This window comes from Narcine bancroftii, chromosome 3, assembly GCF_036971445.1.
Source record: "Narcine bancroftii isolate sNarBan1 chromosome 3, sNarBan1.hap1, whole genome shotgun sequence".
Lineage (NCBI taxonomy): Eukaryota > Metazoa > Chordata > Chondrichthyes > Torpediniformes > Narcinidae > Narcine > Narcine bancroftii.
This window is the reverse complement of record NC_091471.1, coordinates 355,772,841-355,787,336: the sequence shown is the minus strand read 5'-3', so window position 1 is coordinate 355,787,336 and position 14,496 is coordinate 355,772,841. Positions and strand designations below refer to the sequence as shown.

At 40.5% G+C, this 14,496-nt stretch overlaps 1 protein-coding gene across 7 annotated transcripts in view; it reads left to right on the top strand.

Annotated features, from left to right (window-relative positions):
- The window catches only part of rptor (regulatory associated protein of MTOR, complex 1), a 339,346-nt gene that overhangs the window by 232,758 nt on the left and 92,092 nt on the right, over window positions 1-14,496 (top strand). For all 7 annotated transcript variants that reach the window (XM_069929956.1, XM_069929955.1, XM_069929957.1 and 4 more), the window contains one exon: window positions 10,432-10,535. In XM_069929956.1, coding sequence (XP_069786057.1) covers window positions 10,432-10,535 — 104 coding nt within the window. The remainder of the gene's footprint in view (window positions 1-10,431; window positions 10,536-14,496) is intronic.

The following is a 14,496-nucleotide window of genomic DNA, read 5'->3' as shown; positions in this document are numbered from 1 at the left end:
TAATTTTACAGTGGAATATTGCACTTCTAATTTCAGAATTCAACCCTTTTTTGAATGCTGGCCTTAAGCCTATGCATTCTTCCTGCCTTGAGCATGACTACACCATCGGAAAGCTAAAGCCGCCAACACACCTGACAAAATAAATCTCAATTGAGACCTGTTGGAAGAGTTGTCATGGCATCAGTAGTATGAAGGATCACTAGAATGTTCGTAAAACATTTCATCTTCTATAAACCCAACAACTTTCTCCCTTCCCTACATAAATTAACATAATTACTCATCAGCTGGACATCAAATTAATAAGGTGAGTTTTGTGGTGCGATTTAGACTGCAGACTTTCCCCAAAAAGTAGAAGGATAAATTGCGGTGCAGGAATTGATTAAATATTCCTGCACTTTCCTTTTTAGACTGTCCACGTAAAGGCAAATTTTGTTTAGGCTTGCAGTCTAAAAACCCTACATATTTGTCTCTACTGTGATGGACCAGGTGTTGCATGTTGATCCCAATTTGAATTGATCAGATTTAAAGGCTGGCTTAGTTCTAGTGCGATGTCTTCTGTTATATGCCAGTAACTCCTCAGCCCTGCTTTTCTTGGCTAACACTATCTCCCTTACAATTGCTGAGACCACCATTCTGGAAGCATAATCTGACTGGAGACAGAAAAGATGACAGATGCTGGGATATGAGCCAAAAAGAAATCTGCCAAAGAATTTAGCGAGTCAAGCAGCATCAGTGAGGAATAGGGAGAGGGAAATGCCGAAATCTCAAGTTGAAATGTTTCAAGTTTCATTGAATGGTTTTGACTTGACAGGTTAACAATACCTTTCCCCACTCACTGAGTTCCTCCAGCTGATTGGTTTTTGCCTCTTGAGTTGAGACTATTGACTCAGTGAAGCCGAGCCTTGTGAAAGATCTTCTATTGAATGAATGTGCTTTGAACAAGACAATGACCAGTGAACTGCAGAGTGCTAGATACCTGTTTGTACACGCACACACACACCTCTAGAAATCTCCACTACTTCTAAAAATTTTCAGCAATCTGTTTGTCTAAATGATACATAGTATTGCAACAACCAAAATTCACCTCCAAGTAGATTTTCGTCCATGTTGGTATCAAAAATGATGGGTTCTGTTTACCCACAGAAGGGCTGTTAGGAACCAAAGAACCATAGAAAATTACAGCATAGAAAATAGGCTGTTCAACCTTTCTTGTCTGTGCTGAACAATTATTCCGACTAGTCCCACTGACCTGCACCCAATACATAGCCCTCCATACCCCTCCCATTTATGTACATGTCCAAGTTTTTCTTAAATGTTAAAATTGAGCCTGCATTCACCATTTCAGCTGGTAGCTCATTCCATACTCCCACTACTCTCTATGTGAAGAATTTCCCCCTAATATTCCATCTAAACTTTTCCACTTTCACCCTTAACCCATGTCCTCTGGTTGTACTTGCATAACCTCAGTGGGAAAAGCCTGGTTGCATTTATTCTGTCTATATCTTTCATCATTTTGTATACCTTGATCAAATCTCCCCTCATTCTTCTGCGCTCCAGGGAATAAAGTCCCAACCCGTTTAACCTTTCCCTGTAACTCAGTTCTTGAAGTCCAGCAACATACTAGTAAATCTTCTCTGCATTCTTTTAATCTTACTAATATCTTACCAAAACTGCACACAATACTCCAAATTTAGCCTCACCAATATCTTGTGCAACTTTATCATAATATTCAAGCTCCAATACTCAACACTTTGATTTATGAAGGACAGTATGCCAAAAGCTCTCTTTACAACCCTATCTACTTGTGGGGCCACTTTCAGGGAATTATGTATCTGTATTCCCAGATCCCTTTTCTTCCTCACTCCTCAGTGCCTTACCATTTATTGTGTATGTCCTACCTTGGTTTGTCCTTTCAAAATTCAACACCACACCCTTGTCTGCATTAAAGTCATCTGCCATTTTACAGCCCATTTATCCAGCTGGTCCAGATCCCTCTGCAAGCTTTGAAAGCCTTCCTCACTGTCCAGTACACCTCCAATCTTTTTGTCATCTGCAAACTTGCTGATCCAATTGACCACATTATCATCCAGATTATTGAGATAGATGACAAACAACAACGGTTCCAGCACTGATCCCTGAGGCACACCACTAGTTATAGGACTCCAGTCTGGGAAGCAATCATTCACCACCACTCTCTGGCTTCTACCATACAGCTATTGTCGATTCCAGTCTTCCACCTTACCATGAATACCGAGCATCTGACCTTATTAGCTAACCTCCCATATGGGACCTTACTAAAGTCCATGATGACCACATCCACAGCCTTTCCTTCGTCAACCTTCCTGGTAACCTTGAAATCTCTATGAGATTGGTTAAGCACGACCTACCATGTACAAAGCCATGTTGACTGTCCCTAATCTGGTTGCAAGTACAACCAGAGGACATGGGTTAAGGGTGAAAGTGGAAAAGTTTAGGTGGAATATTAGGGGGAAATAATGTAATGTAAACAAACATTTCCAGTTTGTTTACATTACATTACATCCTTCCATCCAGTACAAGCATTTGTAAACATCACACATCCTTAAAGAAAGCTCCCTGGCAATTTTTTGTGCTGGCTGTCTTCCCTTTCCACATTTGTCGGGGTTGTGGAGGGGAGTTCTTCTGTTACATAATTGTTTTAATGCCCAGAAACAGGACTGAAGCTTTCTGGGTTGTTTTGCTGGGTTCCCCCCCCCCCCCCCCCCCCCTCACCCGAGAATACTAAATCCTGCTATTATTCCCCAAGTTGGGTTAACAATTTGCAAACAGGGAAGTATTGGCAAATATTCACTTCCTTTCATCCTGATAAACAATCCAACTGAATTTGCTTAATAGCTTCTCATCTGAATGAAGTGGTGTAGATCTGAACAGACAACATCCTGGATTCTCTGTGTTCTTGTATCATGGGCTCCAGTAGCAATGACACTGTAGAGGCCTTGGCCTTTGACAACAGCCAGGGAAGGGTGGCCTGTGGGATCAGTTTTGCAGCTTCAGCGCCCATGTTACAAAGTTCCTGCATGAAAATATCTGAGCGTAATGAAATTACGTTGTTAATGGCCTTTGTAGGCGAAAAACTTGTTAATGCATTTTCTAATTTTAAAGGTCAAATTTTCCTTTTAAAGGAAAAGTTCTAGATGTTAACTGTTTTTATTTATTCATTCATTGGAGTTGGTGTCAGCTAGGCCAGCATTTATTGGATCTAAGTAGCTTGTTTGGGCAGTTCCATGGGCAGCTTAGGAGCTGGAGACACTAACTCTAAAGGCATTTCAGTGTATAATTCACTTGCTCACTTTTCACCATTTGGTGTGATTTTTATATACGGCCTTGTGCCACTCTTGGTTTCCCTCACACTTACGTGTCACTCCATTTTCTCACACGGGCATGATTTGAACTTGACCATTCCTTGCTTCTGCCACGAACCCCAAATCGGCAGCAACTCTTGGTTATCTATACATAGGAAACAATAACTTGTCAGTTCGATCCAGAGGTGATGGTGAACGTCTTCACCATCACTCTTGTGACATTGCTAACTGTGTTATTGCATTGGTCAGTCCCCAAAATAAACACTTCTTAAAACCATTACTGCAAGAGTTTTCTAGGTGTTCAGAGGACATGTTTTCTAGATTTTTCAAAGCCTCCTTAAAATATGGAATATTCCTTACAACTCATAGAATCCTTAGTCCATGCAGCAAGAGCATTTAGGGTGATGTTGATGCCACCATTGGGAGCTCACAGCAGCTTAGCACACATGACAGAGGTCTGTCTCTTGCCACACTACCTGTGTGCTTGTCCATCGGGCCCTGCCTTCTCCAGTTGTAGGATCAGCAAGTTTTTCCTTTTTTTTTTCGAAACTTTATTTATTAATTTTAACATATGAAGAAAGTAAGTAATTCACGTACAGAAAAAATACAAAATAAAGTAATACAAGTACAAAGTAACATAGTTAATACAATACCAATCTCTGCATCTCCCCCTAACAACTAAAAACTAAGACTAAAAAAAACCTATTTTTAACCCCTAAACCCCCCCACCACCCCCATGATAAAGAGTGAAGAATTAATACTATTAGTATAATTTAAAAAAATATATCTTAAAAAAAGATCGATATATAGAAAAAGATATTCTTTCCATAACCAAACAAAACTTCATCTCTGAATACCACCTATCTAAAGACAATGTATTTCTATTCTTCCAAGTAATCACTATACATTTCTTGGCCACTGCCAGCGCTAAGTAAATAAAAGAGATCTGGTAACTATCTAATTCTAAATCAATCAACGGTTGCATATTCCCTAATAAAAATATATCAGGGTCTAACACAATATGAAGATTATATAGATTATTAAATATAGATTGAATACCTTTCCAAAATTGTTGTAACCGATCACACAACCAAACAGCATGTAAAAAAGTACCAGAAACCTGATCACAACGAAAACAAAGATCTGACTTACTAAAACCAAATTTTTTTAATTTTTCGGGTGTTAAATATAATTGATGTATAAAACTATAATTAATCATCGCCAATCTAGCAAGCAAGTCTTTAATTGGCCTCATCTGCCACCTTGAAACCCACAGAACTGGAACCAATTTGTCCTTAATCCCAAGGAACTGCTGTGTTGCCATGATAGTGTTAGCCATCTTTATTGATGTATCAAAAATAGTTGGGACTAAACTTTAAGATTCGGTATGCCTCCCTTTGTTTTCTGAAATAAAACTTTTCCAGCGAACTTTCATCTATTTGAGACATCGTTGCTTACTTTGTTCAAAAGGTTTCCCTTGAGCAATCGGAGTCTCTGATGCAACTCTGCTTTGTTGTCTACTTTGACCTGATTGTTGACATCCAATTACTCTTTCATATTGTAAAGCACAGAAACAGCAAATGATGGTCAATGTCAATGGGACCATCAAGAGCTTGGTGAAAATTGAGGGAGAGTTTCAAGGCAGCCAGTTTGTTGCAGTGAACAATCACTCAAGAACCCTGAGTTCAACCGCAGCATATATTACAAAAGCTGACCATGCTGTAACTTGTGGAAATAGAGGGGCTGCAGCTAAAATTCTTTATTAAAGCTGTGCTGTACAATAAGCAACTTTATTATAACTTTGTTATAATGAAAAATGGTTGCATGATGGCCATATGTTGAGAACAGTTTGGCTTCAGATTCCACCTGCTACACCTAGTTTTAAAAATGAGAAGATTACGTAGAGCAGCAACATAGTTGGAATGGAAAGAAGTTCCGTTGAGTACAGTTCAGAGAATTGGTTCTTTTTGAATCATAAAAGTTAGTGTGGTTAACACATTATAAACATTATACATTGATTTCTTTGTCCAGGTAGCATGGCATTCAAATAGATCTTTGGTGAAGCATACTGCATTCTGATTAACAGGAGTGAGGGCCTGCCCTCCTTTCTTCCATTTTGCAGCTGAATTAATTTACATTTTAATGTTTCATCATTTATAGTATCTGAGTAATCCACCATACTTTCAGCCCCTGCAAAACATTGCACCATCTTATGGAACTGCAGTCCAATTTAACATCGTTTGGGAGGTATTTGCCCATTCATCAAAAAGACAATTCTTGCCTATTAATTTCTGGCTGGCTGTTCTATATTTCATTCCACTCAAGCTGCTCGGTGCGCTCAGTAACCACGTAACTCAGTACTTTTGGCAAGAGGGTTATTGACTGCATTCTAAAAGCCCCTTTCACTAAGTCCACCAACATGAGATTGCTCCAGAGAAAGTACATTTCTATTACAGCACCAGCGACATGGGTTTAAATCCAGTGCTGTCTATAAGGAGTTTGTACGTTCTCCCCATGTTTGCACGGGTTTCCTCCCACCTTTCAAAACATATGGGGATTGTAGGTGGATTGGCGTATTTGGACAGCACAGGCTCATGGGCCAGAAGTGCTGTATGTCTAAATTTTTTTTAAAACATAATTTTAAATTTAAGATGCTGCTTGATCCTCTAAGTTAAATGCTTTTCGCTCCTGATTCCAACATCTGCAGTCTCTTGTGTGTCCAGAATCTGATGTGAATCTCTGCAAGATTCTTTTGGGAGAGCAGGGTCTACAGTGTATCTCCATCATTTGATATTTATTCTCCATCTACCCTTGTTGCTAGTTGTATGACCAACCCCGCCCTGCTGTGGCCATTCTCACTGCTGACTATTGAGGGTAGAGTAATATTTTGTTATTGTTTGGCTTACCTACCTATTTATTGCCTTACCAACAATTACTTTCTCAATTTGTGTTAACTTTTTTAGGACCCATCCTCTTTTGGCAAAATCAAGCTTTTTTTTTGTTGTGAAATGCAGCAAACTTTCGGAGTCAAAAAAGCGAAATACGACATCCGTGTCATAACTGATCTGTCATGTTGAATATTTCTTCTCTTACTCAAAATGACCAGAATGCGGTGCAAAGTCTTCTTTGGCTTGGCTTCGCGGACGAAGATTTATGGAGGGGTAAATGTCCACGTCAGCTGCAGGCTCGTTTGTGGCTGACAAGCCCGATGCGGGACAGGCAGACACGGTTGTAGCGGTTGCAGGGGAAAGTTGGGGTTGGGTGTTGGGTTTTTCCTCCTTTGTCTTTTGTCAGTGAGGTGGGCTCTGCAGTCTTCTTCAAAGGAGGTTGCTACCCGCTGAACTGTGAGGCGCCAAGATGCACGGTTTGAGGCGATATCAGCCCACTGGCGGTGGTCAATGTGGCAGGCACCAAGAGAGGTGGAAAGTCTTCTTTGTCTATTATCCTTGGGCCATTTAGAGGTAAGCTTAGGATGAGGCATGGAACTGATTTACTTCATCTTTTCTTTTGGTAACTTGACTGTGCACCTTCATATTGCTGGTAAAGTGATTTTTAAAATGTATGTACAATGTAAAATGCAGTGTAGGGCATCTGATCAACATTATTCTAACATTGAATGAGACGAATGTATTTCAAAGCAAATCTACTGGGCAAATGTTTTAACTCCTAGGTGATTACTTCAGGAAAGGTTAAGGCTAATCAAGATCAATGAGTTTCGGCATGACTCAACACCTCAGATTTGAATTCAAAGCCAGTGTAGATGAAAGAAAGAACTTGCATATTTGCATCACTGGTCTTTTTCTCTTTGTTGTGGCTTCACACTTGTGACTCAGACTTGATGTATGGCTTATTGTTTGACAGATTGGAAGCTTTGTGATCCACCTGACTAATGCAATAAAAGGCCAAAGAATGGTCAGATTTTTCAAAACGCTTTATTCGTAAGATTAACTGAAATTAACTGAAATCTCATTAACTGAAATATTTTAAAATCAGAGTTAACATGAAAAGGGACAGCATCATTCTCACACTGCATGTTCTCCCATAGGGTTCCATGAGATGATCGTTTCAGGACCCAAAGATGAGCTGATTATTTGATTGTCTGCTCTAAATTACCCTTTAGTGCAGGTAACAGCAGAAGAATTAGAATTAAACAGAGCATTCAAGATTCATTTCTTGTCATGTAATACTACACAAAATTGCCTTCTGCCTGCTGTAAGGCAGACAAGGTTTGCCATTAGCGTCACTTGATGTCCCCTACAATAAGTGAGAAAGCAAAAGAGAATCCCTTCAGAGTCACTGGGTCTCCGTGGATTCGCCGCAGCTTCTGCAACCGCATAGACTCCTGTTCAATTCATGGGCAACCCGGGCTCCAGGTCCAAACCTCCGACATGATCAGGAAGCCTTCAGCACCTGAGGCTCTGGGAGCCCTTCTTGCCCTCGGTTCCTTCTTGAATCCTGGCTTCAGTACCTGGTTCCTTTGTGTCTGTAGCAGCCTGTGCGAAACCCCCAATCGCCCGCACGGCATGGTGTAGTACCTCACAGTACAAGCCCTTCTGCTCATGATGTAGTGCCAACCTCTATAAACCTACTCAACCTTCCCTACCTCACACCCATCACCCTTCATTTTCCTTGCATCCATGTGCCTGTCTGAGTGTCTTTTACATTTCCCTATTGTACCAGCCTCTACCACCTCCCCTGGCAATTCATGAGAGAGAAAATGTTGCAGAGACACAGGCAAAATAAAGAGAAATGGAATGTGAATCTGATGATAAAATGACCTTTTATTTTTAGCAAGGAAGTAAAAGCATTTTTTAAATCACAGCATTTATTTTAAGTTTGAAACAGTAAATTAAGAAGTAATGAAGAAAAAAAACCTACTTAATGAATTGTAACATGCTTTTGAATGTATACAAATCTGCATTTTATTTTGGTGTCTGGAGACAGAAACCTACTATCAAAAATGTCCATATGAAGTACAATCCTGGCAGGTAATGCTGACCAGCTGCCTGCATATTCCTGCTCCACATTATCTAATGAGGAGGTTTGTCAAGCACCAATGCACTCCAAAACATTGTAATCCAGTAAGAGAAGAAAATGTGGTGGTGTAAATGATGGGTTGTATTGTGGGAGCTACATGGAGTTCTGCAGCACTGAAACAGATCCTTTGACCAACTCACAGCACACTGACTTGTCCCATTTGCCTGCATTTGTGATGTTTACTATGGGGGGGGGGGGGGAACATGAGAATGTCTGTGAGCAACTTATTTTGTCATTTTGCTGCCTGATGCTTCATGGCATCAACATTGCATTCATGAAATTGGCTTGCACAACTTTTCATTGAGGCTTAATCGATTTATTCTTAATGCTCAAATATTGGAAGTCATGGAACTGAAAAAAAAATTTGAACGTTCCTCATTTCTTTGTCAATGAACCACTTTCAGGAGTGCATCTCCATTTGAATTCAGTGTTACACACTGGATTTGCAGATAGGAGGAAAATTTGAAAATGAGTTGTTTAAATTACACAGGTGCATCAAACAAATTTGTTGTTAAGTGGATGTCGATGTTTCAACAATATATTTTTTTAAAATGTCAAGCATCTTAAAAATTAAGCACTTAAAAGACATCTTCTAACTGTTAGAAGATTAGAAAGAGCAGATAAAAGCACCCTGGTTTAGTTGATCATATATATATATCACTGTATCAAGCATGCATCCATTAGATTCATAATCTTTACCGCCAATTATGTTCTGTGTTGATCCAAGGAGTGATTGTTGCTTGCTGAGGTAGAAATGTTAAATACTTGCTTTCAGAAAGTGTGCTTTAATTTTCTGTTTGGAGATTGCCAGCTAAATTGGAAAATTATAAAATGACAAATACAGGCATGTGGGATACCTTGGGCCTGTTTCCATGCTGTATGACACTATGGCAGATTGTTAGCCAAAGTAGAGAGGTGTCTCCCAAGGATTTGTGAAATGGCTTGTTTTAAGCAAAGCCTATGATCAGATCCACTGGTTTTCAGAAGGAGTAGTGGGGCGGCTCGTGGAGCCTGCTGCCTCACAGATCAACATGGGGTTTGCCCCTTCTCACTGTGCTTGTGTGGTGCTCCATCTTCCTCCCACATTCCCTAAGGCGAGTAGGTTGGTAGGTTAATTAGGCACTATAAATTGCCTCTACTGTGTTGGTCAGTAGTAGAGAAATATTGATGGGAACATAGGGAGAAAAATAGGTCTCATGGAAAGTGGTGCCCTGATGGTCATTACAGATCCAACGTTTTCTGTTTGGCTCAACCAGGTGTTAAAAGAATATTATGTTTGGTTCAGAAATTGTAATCTGAATTGAAGGAGCCCATCAGCAAAATATGTCTTGCGGAGTTATGCACTGCTATGCAATTCTTTATAATTTACTGTCGTGTTGTACAATTAATCCAGAAAATGATATTAATAGAGTTAAACAAAAAAATCTGCAGAAGTTTGCGTAACTTTTTGCACAAAAATGCTGGAGAAACTCAGCAAGTCATGGAGCATTCTTTAGGTAGCAAAGATAAAGATACATAACCATAACGTTTTGGGCCTGAGCCTGAAATCAAGGTTTGAGCAAAATGTAGGCAGGTGCCTGAATAAAATAAATGATGTAAACAGGATGGCTCGCATAAATTGGTCATTTTAAATTAAGCAATCAAGAAACCAATGTTGATCATGTGTACCAGCTAGATATGTTTCTTTCCCATTTTAGCAGGATCCAAAATTGATTTGGAAAAGGAAAGTTTGTGCCACTTCATCCTTTGAGAAAGAATCATCACAGATATCAATTGGTGGAATTAAGGATTTTTTTTTACTTCATGTTTTGAATCTGGCCTCACAGGAACATTTTTCTGAACAGATGCTTTCAGTTCATTTTGTTTGACTTCTTAGTTTTGCAGGGAGTATGTTGTTCCAAAATAATTTTTGAAATTTAGAGTCCTCCGTCCTTTTCCAGTGAAGTGGGATAGCTAAATGTAATCATTTATTTCTAAGTAATAGTTTAATCTTTGGTGAATGAATTCATCGCTCTATTAAAATGCAGCTTTTTTCCTGAACAATTCCCCGCAGGCTACGGTAAATGCCCGACCGCAGCGTATCCTGGACTCCTCAAACCTTACACAGTCTGCACCAGCAAGCCCAACCAGCAAGGGAGCACACATTCATCAGGTTGGGTAAGTCATTGAGATGTGGGGGGGAATTGGTTGAAATACTACTTTGGTACATTCATGCCACATGTTGTACACCTGAGTTACTTTGCAGAGTTTTCAACAAATTAAATCTTGAATGACCATATGTTGGAAGGTTAGCCCCCTATTTATAGTTGAAGAAAGCTTTTATTTTATTTATCCTTGACTTTCAGAGATGTATCATGTTTTTACTGATAGTGTCCAGTCTCTTTAACAGTTAAAGTCGTAACCTTTACCAACTATAACAATTGAAGTGTGATTTTAGTTGTTGAGGTAGACCCAAGTTAAATACATTGTCGTATCTGTTTATTATATATGTAAATATTGTGGGTCACCATTAAAATATGAGCACTAGAGTTTTACAAAATAAAATCTTTGGTTTATTATCATTTGTTTACACTCACCTGCATTGTTTTTCAGTCTAAACTACTTCCGATAGAGAATTGAATTTAGGATTTCTCCCTTCCACTGCCCATGCTCTGCCTTCTTCCATCATTGCTTCTATTCTGAGGCTGATAGGATTTCACCCTGTGATTTCACAGCTTCACCATAAATCTCTCAATTTCTTCCTGTCCTTTTGCACAGCCCAGATTGCCAGCTATTGTTGCTTCTCCTGTCTCCTCCATCTTGCATCCCAAGGCTGTCCCTCAAATCCCAGGCTACCCAATTGCTGTTCCTGCCTGAGCCACTGCTTTTTACTTGGCCTCCTGACCTTCATGATCCTGTGCCTCTTTCCACCTAGAGGACCAAAAGGGAAATAGGAAGAGACAGGCAAGAGTAACTGCGTTAACATTCCTTGGGCTAGGTAACAGGTAGTCAGATTTCAGATTTATTGTCAGAGTACATGCATGGCATCACATGCAACCCTAAGATTCTTTCTCCTGCTGAGGCAGAATGACCTCTTATTGGCATTGCTAAATAAAAACTGACTCAACATACACAAGAGAACAAATAAAAAAAATGTAAATAAACTATGCAAAATAGAGAGAGAGAAGAAAAAATCAATCAAGTGCAAAAGAGACCTGAAATGAGTCCCTGATTGAGTTTGTTGTTAAGGAGTCTGATGGTGGAGGGGTAGCAGCTGTTTCTGAATCTGGTGGTGTGAGATACCATTTTCTTGATGGTCGGAGTGTTTGCTGGCTCATTGGTGATCGCTGCTGCTCTCTGACAGCAGTGTTCTCTGTGGATGTTCTTGACGGTGGGGAGAGTTTTGCCTGTGATATCCTGGACTGTGTCCACTACCTTTTGCAGGGCTTTTCGCTCAGGTGTTCTGGTGTCCCCATACCAGACCATGATGTGGCCGGACAGCATGTTTTTCATCACACATCTGTAGAAATGTGCCAGATGTCATGCCAAACTTCTTTGGAAGTGGAAGAGCTGACGTGCTTTTTTTTCCCACAATGCCATTTGTGTGTTGGGTCCAGGAAAGATCCTCCAAGATGGTGACTCCTAAGAACTTAAGGTTCCTCTCCCTCTCAACTAATAAGTTTGCGTAACTTTGGTTACTGAATTGAGATTTCATGTTTGGAGCAAAAAGGCCCAAATGAGAACTTTACACTTCCGGCTGAGTGCAGATGCTGTTGCCATGTTGAAGAGGGATTGTGTGGGTATTTAATGAATTAATACTTTTCTAAAAGAGAATGATTTCTTGCATTAATTCTGCTCTGGTTCTGAGCATCAGAAAAATTACCGACAAAGCCAAATAGTTTTATTAATCTGATATTATGTGGGCAGAATGTCTAATAGGAACATAAATGGACTGTTTATTAATTTAAATTAATTGCAAAACCAGGCTATATTTCAGTTAAGGAGCAATTATAGCGGGTCCCTGTCTTCTTGTTGGGGCATTATTAATCAGTTCTGAAATGGTTCCCTTAATAACTCTGTACATCAGGTGAAAATTGGCACAATTATAACAATTTTGCATAGTGTTGCGAAGTATGAAAGTAGGCAAACAAATGATATCAGAGGATACAAAAAGCTTCTTCATGTCTATAAAGAATAAAAGGGGGGAGAGTAGATATAGGACCACGAGAAAATGATGTGAGAGAAATAATAATGGAGAGCAAAGGAGATGACAGGGGAATGAAATGAGCACGTTCCTGGGGAAGTGGAAAATCACAGATGTCACCCCACTATCCAAAAAGGGAGAAAGACAGCAGAAAGGAAATTATAAACATTAGCCTGATCTCAGTAGTTGGGAAGATGTTTGGGTCGATTGTAAAGGCACATGACAGGATAAGCCAAAGCCCCAGCATGGTTTCCTTAAGGGAACATCTTATTTAACCAACCTATAGAAATTCTTTGAGGAAGTGACAAGCAGGCTGGATAAAGGAGATGCAGTGGGTGTTATGTATTTGGATTTTCAGAAGGTATTTGGCAAGGTGCTGCCCATGAAGCTACATAACAAGATAAGAGTCCGTGATATAGTAGGAAACATACCAGCATGGGTAGAGCATTGGCTGATTGGCAGGAAGCAGAGAGTTGGAATACAAGGATCATATTCTGATTACTGCCAGTTGCTAGTGATGTTCCACAGGGGTCGGTGTTGGGCCGCTTCTTTTCATATTGTACAGTACGTTCCCAATCATTCACAACACTCAGTTAACTGCATTTTCTGAATATTTGAGAAATGGCTTTAAGTAGCAGAGTACTTACACAGAGTATCTCTTGTGTATTCCAATCCCAACGCCTCCCCATCAGCCTTTCTGAACCAGCTCGGGCACCTGAGGTTCCCGCTCGGATTCCCGATGCCTCTCTTTTGCCCCCCAACTGCCATTACTGAACCTGCTTAGGAGCCCAAAGTCCCCGTTCTGATCCCTGACACCTCCCAACCACAGTTGCTGAACCTGCTCGGGCATCCAAGGTCCCCAACCGGATCCCTGACACCTCCCCACCACTGTCGCCAAACCTGCCTGGGAGCTTGAGGTCCCAGTTCTGATCCCCGACACCTCCGCAGCACTGTCACCGAACCTGCCCGGGAGCCCGAGGTCCCCACACCGATCCTCAACACCTCCCCACCGCCATTGCCAAACCTGCCCGGGAGCCCAAGGTCCCTGCTCTAATTCCAGCCCAGTAGCATCAGCATAAAACAACAAAGAACAAGGAAAGGTTTTTCAAGCATGAAATAAAGTTTAATTCTTACCCTGAGTACAAGAGCTCAATTGGCACTTCAGTGTTGCACATGAGTACGGCAGGTTTAAAAAAAAAGTCAACTTGTGATGTCATGTTGCCGCCAAAAATTTTCTCTGATAACTGTGAATTTTGGTAAAGTGGTTTTTGGATAATCGGAAACATACTGTATATTAATGATTTGGATTATGGAATGAATGGCTTTGTGGCCAAGTTTGCAGATGAATTGAAGGTAAGAGCAGGGAGTATAGAGGAAACACGGAGGCTGCAGAAGGGCTTAGATTAGGAAACTAGGCAGAGAGGTGGCAAATGAAATACTATGTTGGAAAGTGGACGGTCATGCACTTTGGTAGAAAAAAAGCGAGCAGACTATTTTGTTTGTGAATGAGGGGGAAAATGCAAAGGGAACTATGACTCTCATGTAGGATACCCCGAAAATAAACTTGCATGCTGAGGCAGTGGTGAAAAAGGGAAATGCAAGAGGAATAGAAGAGCAGAGATGCAATGTTGAGGCTTTTATAAGGCATTCATGGGACCTGATTTGGAGTACTGTGAGCAGTTTTGGGCTCCTCATTTAAGAAACAATGAGCTGAAGTTGGAGAGGGTTGAAAGGAGGTTCACTGGGATGATTCTGGGAATGAGAGGGTTATCATATGAGGAGTGTTTGACATCTTTTGATTTCATAGGAATTTAGGAGAAGGGGAGGGAACCTCAATGAAACATTTTGAATGTTCTAAGGTGAGGACAGAGTAGAGGTAGAATGGTTGTTTCCCATGCTGGAAGAATCTAGATCAAGAGGGCACGACTTCTGGAT